The sequence below is a fragment of the Podarcis filfolensis genome (genome assembly GCF_964270895.1).
Source record: "Podarcis filfolensis genome assembly, chromosome: 16".
NCBI classification, from domain to species: Eukaryota; Metazoa; Chordata; class Lepidosauria; order Squamata; family Lacertidae; genus Podarcis; species Podarcis filfolensis.
Genome location: NC_139620.1, coordinates 18,238,991 through 18,251,619, shown reverse-complemented (window position 1 = coordinate 18,251,619; position 12,629 = coordinate 18,238,991). Strand labels below are relative to the sequence as shown.

Below are 12,629 nucleotides of genomic sequence, written 5' to 3'. Positions count from 1 at the left end.
GGCAAGTAGCAGGTTCCTTGGGCAGCCGCCCTGTTCTTCCACTTTCTGAAAAGGTGGACATGCACATCGCCCCTGCAGGACTGAGCCCCACAAGTGGCAAGGCCTCAAAACGAGCCCCCAAACCCCTTAGCAAAGGGCGATGAAGTACCCAACAAGGCTTGCGGAACTCCAGGTTAGCTTCAGCTTACCGTGCAGAGGAGGACGGCGTTCTCCGCAGGGTTGTAGGACATGTTGAACACAGGGAACTTGGAGCCGCTGAGAAGGAGGAAAGTAACAAATGAGGAAAGCAGGGAGAACACAAATAGTAGCTGGCCTGTGTCACAGCTCTGGCTTAAAGCAGCAGCCACTGATGCAGAAGGAAAGGACCCCCATGACCCCCCCCTAAAAAAAAAGGTCCTGGGCTGCAAGGTGCTCTGCTGGTTGTCTGCCTCCATGGTTAGGAGGTGGTAATGCTTCTGAACAACAGTAGCTGGTAACCACAGTGAGAGAGAGAGCCAGTGTGGTGTAGTGGTTAAGAGTGGTAGACTTGTAATCTGGGGAACCGGGTTCGTGTCTCCGCTCCTCCACATGCAGCTGCTGGGTGACCTTGGGCTAGTCACACTTCTTTGAAGTCTCTCAGCCCCACTCACCTCACAGAGTGTTTCTTGTGGGGGAGGAAGGGAAAGGAGAATATTAGCCACTCTGAGACTCCTTCGGGTAGTGATAAAGCAAGATATCAAATCCAAACTACTACTCCTCCTCCTCTCGTGTTCGGGGCCTGCTTGCCGGTTTCCCAACAAAGGCAGCTGGCTGACCTCTGTGAGAACAGGATGCTGGACTCGATGGGCCACTGGCGTGATCCAGCAGGCTCTTATGGTGTTCTTGTGTACAAGCAGCGCATGCAGCCTTCTCCGCCCACAAGAAGCACAAAACAACCACCTAGCAACAGTGGTGGAAGGCATCGAGCGGAAGAGGACCTCCTCACCTTCTCAGCTGCATTACGGCAACATCTTTGGAGCTGTTGAAGTCCAGCTGTCGCAGGAAGCGGTCCTTCACGTAGTAGAGCATGTTGCCATGCACAGCGTATGCTGGTCGCTCACGCTCCAGCTTGAAGACAATCATGCCGCCATCGTGTCCTGGAGACCGGAGAGAGCGGCAGCCGTGTTAAGACTTCTGCAGCCAACGCTACAAGCAGACTCACGGCACCTTGCGGGGGTGGGGGTGGGGGAGAGAGAGGCAAAATAGCATGCCCTCCAGGCTGAAGGGTCACAGCTCAAGGATGGAGCACCTGCCATGTACGCGGAAGGTCAGAGGTTTAATCCCTGGTGTGGAAAGAGATTATACCTTATACAGTGGTACCTCGGGTTAAGAACTTAATTCGTTCCAGAGATCTGTTGTTTACCTGAAACTGTTCTTAATCTGAGGTACCACTTTAGCTAATGGGGCCTCCTGCTGCCGCCACACAATTTCTGTTCTCATCCTGAAGTAAAGTTCTTAACCCGAAGTACTATTTCTGGGTTAGCAGAGTCTGTAACCTGAAGCATCTGTAACCCAAGGTACCACTGTACCAAGCCAGACTCTAGCTCAGTATTGTCTGCAATGCCTGGCAGTGGCTCTACAGAATTCTAGGCAGGAGACTGACCAAAGCCTAGCTGGAGATGCCAGGGATTGAATCCGGGGACCTTCCGCTTGCAAGGCAGACACTCTTCCCTATGGCATCTCAAGGTAGGGCTAGGAGAAGCCCCAGCAGCTATTGTCTCAGTGGTGGCCCTGCACCTTTGAGCTCTTCCCCCTCCGAGGCAGGAATGTTAAGCTTTTAGCACCAGCTGAAAACCTGGCTATCTTGGGAGCTTAGTTGCCAGGATGAATGTTTATTTTATTGGTGCTTTTTGGTAATTTTTGTTTTGTTTTGCAACAACAGCACAACAAAAACAAAGCAGCTGCAGGGCCCCAATCCAGATCAGGTGCCCATGCAGGTTTCTGCCTGAAAATTTGCCTTGCTATTTGACACCCCCCCATTGCTGTTTGCAGAGAGTGGAAGCTATGCGAGCAATGTGCATTCAGAAGGGAGAGCTTTTCAACAGGAAATCCAGTACCAGGGCCCAATCGGGAACGAGAGCACGTTCCAGATCAAGGTTCCACAGCAGCTTATTCTCTCCAAAGACCAACGCAGCCAGGTTAAGTGTATTCATTAGAACACTTGACTGTTTTGCAAGCAAAGGCATATTAAAGCACCTTTAAAGGAGAAGGTGCAAGATGCTTCAAAGGGCACTTTCCAGGTATCCCTGTGTTCCTCTTTTAAACCTCTGACATTGGGTTTAAAGCATGGGAAGACCTGCAAAGCCACAAGAGGGATGCAGGTGGGTGGGTGACCCCACTCACACATCAATCATGAGATGTTATAATAATGGCATGTGACTGACAGATCATAAGCCCCACCCACCTCTCAAATTTGGCCTGTGAGGCCAAGCTTGATAAAAGATCTGTCCCCTGGAGCAAAAGATTCCCCCACCCCTGGACTGGACACTGCCAACTTGCTAGATACATGAACTGATCCTCTGCACTTCATAACATTTTGACCCCATTTTCTTTAAAATTATACAGTTACATCTGCCAACTGCAGAGACCATTTTGTGCATGCCATGACATGGGCTTGAAATCACAAAAGCAGATGCCACCATAAATCTGTTTGCCTTTTGGGTGAAGGAGATCCTTTTTTGGCATCTAGTGAAAACTCATCATCAAATCCAAAGTGACTTCAAGAACAGATCCCATTACCTGCAGCAAAGAGGTTGAGGTTGGGGTGAGCTGCCAACACCCAAAAGCGGTCGTGATCCCTGCGGAAAGTCTGGACTCCCGTGCTGGGAAGGGGAGAATGAAAAACAGAGGCAGACTAATTAACACAAAACAACTGGACTGGTTTATGCAATTGATAGCCTCAAAGCAGCTATGTTCCTAACAGAGGGGGTGGGGAACCTCTGGCCTGCGGACTAAATGTGGCCAACACCATCCAAAAGTGTACTAACACTCCTTCCTCACCTGACCCCAAGATCTGGTGGCTCTGAGTTTTGGATCCCTCCATCACACAGCGGAAGGGCCGGAGGTCAGTGGCAGAGCTTCTGCCTTGTGAGCAGGAGGCCCCAGGGTTCAATCCCCAATGGCATCTCCAGACAGGGCTGGGGAAAAGCTCCCTGCTTAAACTGTGGGGAGCCACTGCAGACAAAATTGATTAGATGGACTGATAGCCTGACTTTCTATAAGGCAGCTTCCTGTGTATTCCAGCCAGGCACCTGGCATTCCAGAGCGTATTCTTTTAAATAGTGCAGGGCCCACTATCCCGAGATCAGGAAGGGCAGGCAGGATGGTGCACTTACCGCTTAGACATATCCCAGACACGGATGCTCTTGTCCTCAGAGTTGCTGAGGATGAGTTCCTGGCGGGGGTGAAACACGGCGCAAGAGACGTTGTTGTAATGTCCGCGGCAGGTGTCTACCTCCCAGGCTTTCGACTCTAAGGATAAGAAGGCTGGTGATCACGAACCACTTCCTTGGCAGAGAGGTCAGGGAAATGAGACTCTCACCTCGAGCTTGTAGAGCAACTCTACAAGGTCCTACATAGGGAATTGGTCCTAAGAGTTGCCTAGAGCAGTTCTGGTGCCCAGCCTTTTCAGGTGCTTATTGTTTTTACCCTTTTAATGCATTTATATCCAAGCTGGGATTCAAGATGGCTTACAACAATTAAAAACAACATTACAAAATAAGTCATGAGCACAAATGAGTTAAAAGCTAAAATGCAGTTAATGGTTAAAATGCAGAACACATTTGGAGCCAGCAATTAAAACACAGTTTGCCCCAACGTCAGCCCAGTGGTCAACAGTGCCTGTAACTTAGTTTTCAAAGGCCTTGGCCCTCTGGCAGAAGGATAACAACCAAAGGCCATCACTTCCAGGCTCTGCTTGCTTGCCTCCCAAGGAAGCTCAAGGCAGACAGACTTTTGAACTGGGCCGGCAAAGCATTCCTAAGGCTTCTGCAATCTTCTACTGCAGCTTGGCATAAGTTTGCCCGCTTTCTTCCCCTAACCTACCAGAGAAGCAATTCCTTCCGGTGCTGGGCTCATTTCTAAACAGCTATCAATGCTGGATCAGATTCCCACCCTGCAGCCAAGGTTCATTCTCTTAAGTGCCCAGCCAGCCTAGCAGTGTATGCAGCTGGGTCCTTGCTCTTGCAACTTGACTCCATGGAGGGAGGGAGGAAGGAAGTGGACGGCGCTTACCATTCATCCGCCAGATCTTGACTTGCCGATCATCAGCCCCTGAAACTATGAGGGGCATGGTGGGGTGGAAAGCGGCCCAGTTCACACCACGGTCGTGCCCCTATGAGAAGAAGGTAACTAATCTCAGGCCGAGGCTGCCATTTTGGGAAGTGGCAACATACAGTGGCAACACGTGCCAGTCAATGGGATGTGAGGAGCAGAGTTGCTGTAGCTGCCACCCCCTGCCTGCTAATCCAAAGGGACCCACTCCATCCCTACAGTCAGAAGGGGCTAATATGGCCCTGCCTCTCTGCTCCTCCCTCAGCAAAAACTCTGGGCCAAGGGGAGAGGAAACAACTGCAACCGCCTCCTCCCTGGTCTTCTGCAGTCACCCCTGAGCCCTCTCACCTCTTTACCAAGAATTCAGCCATCAAAACCATCCATCTTTCTCACTGACCACATAATGCCCTTGACTCCAATCCACAGTGAGCTCCTTATCTTCAAAGCTCTCCACTCCTCCATCCTAGGACCCTGTTATTTCCCCACCTAGAGTTTCGTTTGTCCAACTCCACCCACACTTGACCAACCCAAGATTTCTTTCTTACGCCCTCAAACTTCCCTGCCCTTTCACCCTTTCCTCCTCTTATATGTCCGGAACCACCTTCCAGAACACCCCTTTGAGGCCACCTCTCTAACACACCCACCCTGCTTTCCCCCCAAAGCCTTTGCCATAACCTTTCAGTATCCAAATTATTAAGTCCAAGAACTGCAACGGATGTGAACTCTTCCCCCTGCCTGCTCCCTACTTCATTTCCCATCCCGCTTCTGGTACTGTTCCCCAGAGCTGAATTTTAGACCACACGCTTCTCAGGGCAGGGTGCTATGCTCTTAATACTTTGCACATGGGTGGCACCATATAAACAATGGTTTGCAATAGGCTTGATCCCAGAAGCAAGGATCTTTCTTGCAATCCAGCTCTGGAGGTTGCAGGTCTTGCTTCTCCTTGTTGCAGAATTACTCAGGGTAGGGTCCAAAGTCCCTGCCAACAGCTGCTTGTGTTCTGAGCAGTTTAAAATAGCAAATATGCAAAGGTGCCTCCCCCATGCACCCCCTGCCCAAGCCAGGAGTACCTCAAGGACGTGCTTCACCACTGCATCAGTGGTGCCAAAGAGATCTACTCCAGTGATTCCCCTAACGTCCGACTCCACGGCTCCCGGGGAGAGGTTCTTCTTCCTCAGGCCTTCACGAAAGGTGAGAGTGAAGAGAGCAGGGGCAGAACATGAGGTTAGTGAGAGGATGCTGCAAAATTCAGAGACAGGCTGTTTATATAAATGGAAGACATAAGCCGGTGAAATGGAACAGAGAGAAAAGGGACTACAAGTTATTTTCATTCCCTACGAACATCTACTAGAACAATGCACAGCTGGAACCGATTTCTACATTTCTTTGCAGTTCACTAGGGAAACTGAGACGCCTTTGCAATCAGGAAGCAAAAAATCACCAGGCTAGGAATGCTGCCGCTGCTGAGTTACTTGGTTGAAGGCCAAAGGGAAATGGAAAAAAAAGTTAATCGGTACCTTGTATATTGGATCTGAAGCATTCTGGCCTCTTATTTTAAATAATTTGGTTGATAAAAGCTATCAAGTTCACATAACCAGGCGGGCACTTTCAACAAGGAACCTGACGCAATGGGCTGAGATCCAGGAAGGTCTAGGCTCAGACAGCAGCCTCCTTGAGTCGAGAGTGGAAGGAACCATCTGCACGCCTGATCCAGGAGATACTGAAACATCTGGGGCTTCAAGGAGGTGGCAAAGGAACTGAACAACAGATGGAAAATTTTTGGAGAAGCTACACAAATCCAGAGGGAAAGGAGGACACTCACAGAATGAACCAGCTATTTAATGCTGCGGGAGAGAGAGTGAGGTGTTTGTGTGAGAGACAGGCAGACAGATGTACAAGAGCTGTGGGGATTAATGTGGTCTGCAGAGCAGTTAGACAGCCTGGTCATGCGAAGGCACTGTCTGGCTCCCGGGTAGTTGGGTACGGTTAAAGGGGACTCTGAAAGCTCAGGCAAGAACTGAAGAACAAGCCTCGGAGCGTTAGACCACCCTGGACGCAGCTCACAGCACTCCCAACTCATTAGGAAGTCTAGCACCATCATGCTTCTAGAGCTTTTCCAGAACTCCCCACCCCAGCCCAGCATTTTGCTGCCTGGAACCTCAACAAGGCTCAACCTTTTAAGAACAAATAGTGCCCCTGGCAAGGAACGGTTAGGAAATTGCTGTGCAACATTAACTCTTGTTAAGCCCTCCCTTCCTGCCATCCATGTCAAGGCTCAGCTTCCACCTGGATTAAAAGGGTGCAGGGAGGAAAAAAGGGAGTTATTTCAGAAACACCCCCGACAGGTTATTGTTAGTATCAAGAGCAGGGAAACTTCAGTTACAACGCAGCTTTTTCATGCATTTTAATGCGACAACCAGACTCCAGACCCAAACTGGCTCCTTTCACGCACTCTCTCAGCAGGAACAAGGGGGACCCTGCACTCAGTTGCCCTGGAAACCCACCCATATGGCTGATATGATTGTCTGTTTTCTCCAGTGCAGCAAATCCACAACATCCCACTAATTATCAGGAGAGTTTGGGATGAGGCTACAAATCACTATAAACCCAGGATGAAATTTCCATTGTCGAAATGGAACAAGAATTAGCACAGGGAGGTGGTGAAAGACATTCCAGGTTCCAATTGCGCTCGGCCAGCTCACTAGGATTTAAGACAAGCTATGGACCTATCTGCATCATGGGGACAATTCTGGCCTAAGGTTGTTGCGCAGGTGACACTCCCTGCGTCCCAGTACTTTGCTCTCTAACTGGCATTTTGAGAGAGGATGACAACCAGCAGTGGGAATTGATGCAACATTTCCAGATCTGTAAAGATGTTGGAAAAGTTTACGGATCTTCCAAACAACCAGTTTGGAATCCTGCTGAGAGAGTCTGTGAACCCTGTGAAGCAAGGGTGCTGGCAGAAGAGATTACAAAGCTCTCCCCGTCAGTAGCCAGGAAGCAGCAATCCTCTCCCCTCCCCTCCCCACAGCTGGGTCATGTCTGAATGTGTGCTACGAAACTCCAGCAGCCCACCCAGCTGAAAACTGCAGTTGAGAAAGCGGTAAGTCTATTGTGCACTCACGAGGGGAGGGGTCCTTGCCCCCAGTTTTCATGTTCCACACTCCCACCTCCTCAGGCTCCCTCTTTTGCAACCAGGGCATGACTCTCCCTAGCTCAAAGAATTCTGCAAAGAATCCCTTGTCAATGGCCGGAGTGATGGAAGTTGCAGTTCAGCAACACCAAAAGTTCATCATACTTGCTCTACAGGTTCACTTTCCAGAGGGCTTCCAGGAGCTAGACCCCAAGGCCTGCAGCTTCACTGGAGCACGATCCTTCCTCCATGAGCACCCAGGTGCCTTGGCTCCTTTGCTCTGGCCCAGGGGCCCATCATATGGGCCTGCTCACTCCCAAATTGTGTGATGCTGTTTCCACCAGATCAAGAACGGATTCTTAGAACTTGGGGCCCAATGAGATCCAATACACTACAGAAATTGGGGGAAGAGCATTATTCCATCGTGCATCCAATTAAACTGATACCATGACACACAATTCTCTGATGGAATTTGCTGCTGGAAGATGACATGAGGGCTGCGGCCATAGATGTATTTAAGCAGGGATTCGGCAGCCATAGTGAAGGAAGAGACATCTATCAGCAGCTACTGGCCATGTTAACTAAACTGAATCCCAGTTGCTGGCATCAAAAGTGGAATAGGGCAGTTGGGAGAGGGCTTCTCAGAGGCATCTGGCTAGCTGCAGAGTAATTTCCTAGAGGTATTTGATTGGTTGGACAACTCTGATCAAACACAGGGCCCCCAAGGTTCATGGCTCCTTCCACGTAGTGCTGATTTGCTAGTTGCACATTTACACCCAGCACAGGGGTTTCTTGCACTTCTCAACTGCTGTTAACAGCTGAGGAGCTACAAACTGATGACAAGTGTGCAGAGTGGGCAGTTTCTACCCAAAATTAAAAGGAACCAAGCAAAACAGAGGGAAACACAGTGCCAGGATCTCCTGTGGTTTCACAGCACCTTCTGCAAAGCAGAGCTGGTGCCATAGGAATGGGGCTGGACTCTAATTACTCCTCTGCCCTGCCGGGATGGTCTACAGTCAACTTCTCCTTCTCTTGTACTCCGCTTTCAACAACTGCAGTTTTGACCACGATGCTGCTGCTGGACAGCCCCCTCGACCTGGGCAGCTCACCAGAAATATCCCAAACGCGCACAGTCTGATCCAAGCTGGCTGATACCACCAGGTCCTCCGAAGGGTGAAACTGAGCGCACATCACGTAATGGTTGTGTCCAGTCAGCACACTAGGAAGAAGGCAAGGAAGAGAGGGAAACACTTATGAGTAGTTCCTCTGAGTATTCAGGATCAAAGTCATTCATTCAACAAGACGACAGGGAGCAATTTATTTGGAAAATTCATGAGCCATCCCTTCAGCATAAATCTCTTGCAAAGGGCTGAGAATGCATGTCAAGGGCCAGCTGCCCTTTTGCGCCGTTTCTGACAAGGCCAGAAAAACAACAGCATTTCCTGGCTCTCCAGATCTCCACACTCTCAGCTATCTGCAACGTACTAAGTGAGGAAATTCACTTCAAGCAGCAGGTGTCAAACATGAGATCCGCTATCCACCTTCCACCTACAAACTCCCAGGAGAATCATGTTCAAAGGAAGAGGCTTGGTGAGAACTCCAGTCACGCTTCTCACTCTCAGCTTACTGATTATTTATTTTTAATTATTAAGTGTTATTATTAATTTTATTACTTGCCCTTTACCAACAAGTCCCATGGCGAGTTACAGGAATTTAAAACTCAGAATTAAAAACAGTTAAAACATATTGCATTCACAATAGGCTGGTTTCTGAAACACATAATTCAGGTAGCATATTTTGTTGCATTTTGATCCCACCCTTCCTTCAAGGAGCCTAGGGTAGCTGATGCAGTTCTCCTCCCTCCTCCTCTTAACAATCCTGCAATGTAAGTTAGGCCGAGAGATAGCACACTCAGAAAGCACCCAGTGGGTTTCAAAGATGAGCAGTTCCAGCCTGACACTAACCACTATGCCTGCCTTATGAGGCTGCTGCATTTCTGAGAAAGTGCACCTGAAATCCTCTGAACGCTTAGAAAATGCTATATAAATAATATGACAACAACATGTTTTTATAAATTGTCCAATTTCACCTATGAATTGAAGAATACAAGGCCGAGGGGTTGCTTTCAATAAAAGTGCTTGGGAACCACAAACAAAAGACATCTGAATGAAGAAATATGTTTTGGTTACCAAACACAGGTTCTGGACTGCCAGTTCCAAACCCGAATAGTTTGATCATCAGAAGCACTCAGGATCCAAGGGTACTCCTACGAACAAAAAACAAAGACACATATCCCTTTCTTTTCTTTCTGCTACATACTGCTTTCATTAAAAAGGCAGCAAAGATACTTTGCAGAGCTGCTGCCCCAGTGCTGTTTTAGGGCCTTCAGACCTAAAGGCCTGTAGAGCGGCAAAACAGGATCTTGGCAGGAAAAAGCAAAAGAGGCAGGACTGGGAGCGCCTTGCTGGACTCACATGATGGAAGAATGTGGTGCGGATGTAATCCAAGTGGCCCAACAAGGTGAAGAGACAGCGACGCAGCTTGTAATTCCAGACCTGAAAGTCAGACATGACAGGGTGTATACATCAGACAGCTGAGCACTCCAGATTCCCCCACAATCATCACGTTTGGCAACTTTAAACATATTCACCCGTCTGTGCTAAGACTACTGCTAAATGAGCCTTCTGCCCAGCTATGGCTCTGTCCTGGGTCTCTCCAAAGAAAACAAAGTAAGAGGAAGGGCTATAGGGCCCATCAAGTCCAGCATACTACTTCTGCCTGCTGTCAGTCATATCCCACTAAGGAGCCCCAAAGTGGGGTTGTCTTCAGCACTTGGCAGTCAGAGATATACTGCCACTGCCCATGCAGGCACTATTGCACTGCCATGGCTAATAGCTTTTGAAAGATTTCTCCTTGTGCTGACTTCTTGCAAGAGGGTGAAGAGATCCTCGTTACCTTAATTTTGTAGTCGTCCCCTCCAGACACGAAGAGTGGCTGCTGTTTGTGGAAATCAATCCCTCTGACAGGGCCTAGAAACACACACATACAAAAGACCGTGTAAATATTTCCCCATTTCTGGTACTTATTAAACAGGAGTACTCAATAGATTTTTGTCCATTCCAGTTGGCTACTCTGATTTCTTCTCCCAGTCCCTTCCCTGTCCCAGGACCTTCTCCTGTCAATGAGAAAGAGTTCTTCCTTGACTCACCACTGGGATTCCATAGCCCCAAACCATACTGCGCCTCCAGCCGACTCTTAGTTGCTTTGGCAGCAACAGCAGCTGCAAGACCCCACAGTGACTCTCTTGTCCTCTACACACACACACACACCTTCCCTGGGACTGAGATCCAACAGCCTGCTGGGGGGTTTGTGTGAGGTTGATGGGCTGCAATTGGGACTACTTTTAGCCCATGTTTCTTGCAAACCCCACTCAAGAAAGATTCAATTTTCATGAACTCCCACCTTGGAACTTTATACTGCAGCTTCTGTTACAAAAATTCCACCACAGCACTTAAAAACAAATATGCACTCCCCACCCCACCCCCAATATAGCTCCAAGTTCATAGGATAACATGAACTGGAACAAAATAAAGGAAAGAAGTTAATTCAGAGGATGAGTCTCTCTGCATATAAAAAGGTGACAAAGGCCTATATAGGTTTAAGTTAAATTTACTTTGAAGTGTTGCAGCAAAACATGTCAAAAAACCTTCATACAGGAATTGAACATCCACTTGCCTATTTGAGATTATCGGATCCACTTGTATTTATGCTTCTACTCACATCATGATTTGCAGTAAGCTGTGCAATAAAGCACCATAGGTGCCCACATTTTTCAGGCAAGAGATCCTGCATATATGTGAACGTTGTAAGGGGGCTCCACTTACCATCATGTTCATCAAATTTGTCAATGAGTGTACACATCCGGTAGTCCCAGAGCTGGATTACTCCATTGTGCAGACTTGTTAAGATCCAAGGCCGCTTAGGGTGAAAGCTCAGCCCTGGGAAGGAAAAGGGGGAAGGGTGGTTTTAATGTATTTTTAATCTTTGTTGGAAGCCGCCCAGAGTGGCTGGGGAAGCCCAGCCAGATGGGCGGGGTACAAATAATAAATTATTATTATTATTATTATTATTATTATTATTATTGACAACATATTTGTTCTTATTATTTTTGCTGTCTACATTCCATGCAGTCAGCCAGCAAAATATTTAACATCCAGTGGAAATTTGAACCCGTCTCCCGGGTCACATTCAAATCCACTAACCATTACACCACACTGACTCCAAGGCGCCCCCATCTCTGGTGGGTAACTGTCAAAGTCTAGCAGATACGCCACAATGCCTCGACCCCAAATTTCAGATGCATATGGATCTACATTACCCAATGATATATGAAGAAAACTTAAGTCCCTGTTTTATGGCATATATTAAAGTGTATGGACATGAAAAGAACTATATATTAGCAGGTAACTCTGTTCACGTACACACCCTTTAATATTACTCGCTATAAACATATATACATACATACATGTGTGTGTGCGCGTGTGTGTGTGTATATATAACGTTTGTAGATGTGATTTCTCCCTCTCTCACGCACACACAAACGTGCCAGCATCCCCGTTATCTACCAACAACGCAAGAAGTTGCACTTGTAACCTTCACAACTTTCGCACTGATTCCCCGAGGCGGAAAAACCCTCTGCCCCAATGGCAATCCCATGCAGGTCTACTCGGAAGCAAGCCCCGCTATTCTTAACGGGGGCAGTTCACACGTAAGCGTAAGGCTACGACCGTGCGCGCACTAACCTGGGAGCAAAGCAGCAGGGCTTACTCCCGAGTAGACCTGAGCAACGCTAAGGAGTCGGGCCCTCCTCCCCCTCCCCGGGTACCTTTGACGCGGGCCGACTTAGTCTCGAACTTGGTGAGCATCTTCGGGCCTGGCAGCCTCCGCGCCCCGAAGCAGAAGCGACAACCGGACCAGACTCCACGTCACCGCCCGCTGCCGGAGCGTCCCGCAAGCCAACTCAGCACTTCCGCTTCCGGCTAGGAAACCATAGATTACAGACGGAAATGGGGAGGGAACATCCTTTCTGAGAAAGAGCGCCTCCTAGGGGAAGCGGAGGAAAGAGCCTCCAGCAAAGAACCAGTCGCCGAGGAGGACAAAAACAGGAAGGGCGCGGCTGCCGCTTTAGACCATAGAGGCGGCATAC

General features: G+C 48.7%; 1 protein-coding gene across 1 annotated transcript in view; it reads right to left on the bottom strand.

Moving 5' to 3' along the window:
• COPA (COPI coat complex subunit alpha) overlaps positions 1 to 12,445 on the bottom strand; it is a 36,989-nt gene extending 24,544 nt beyond the window's left edge. Inside the window, exons 1-12 of the mRNA XM_083589761.1 lie at positions 12,309 to 12,445; positions 11,308 to 11,421; positions 10,379 to 10,452; positions 9,898 to 9,978; positions 9,613 to 9,689; positions 8,533 to 8,642; positions 5,361 to 5,470; positions 4,252 to 4,351; positions 3,354 to 3,489; positions 2,758 to 2,840; positions 965 to 1,115; positions 189 to 255 (exon numbers count right to left, since the gene is read on the bottom strand). Coding sequence (XP_083445887.1) covers positions 189 to 255; positions 965 to 1,115; positions 2,758 to 2,840; positions 3,354 to 3,489; positions 4,252 to 4,351; positions 5,361 to 5,470; positions 8,533 to 8,642; positions 9,613 to 9,689; positions 9,898 to 9,978; positions 10,379 to 10,452; positions 11,308 to 11,421; positions 12,309 to 12,348 — 1,143 coding nt within the window. The 5' untranslated portion in view covers positions 12,349 to 12,445. The remainder of the gene's footprint in view (positions 1 to 188; positions 256 to 964; positions 1,116 to 2,757; positions 2,841 to 3,353; positions 3,490 to 4,251; positions 4,352 to 5,360; positions 5,471 to 8,532; positions 8,643 to 9,612; positions 9,690 to 9,897; positions 9,979 to 10,378; positions 10,453 to 11,307; positions 11,422 to 12,308) is intronic.
• Positions 12,446 to 12,629: the final 184 nt, after the last annotated feature.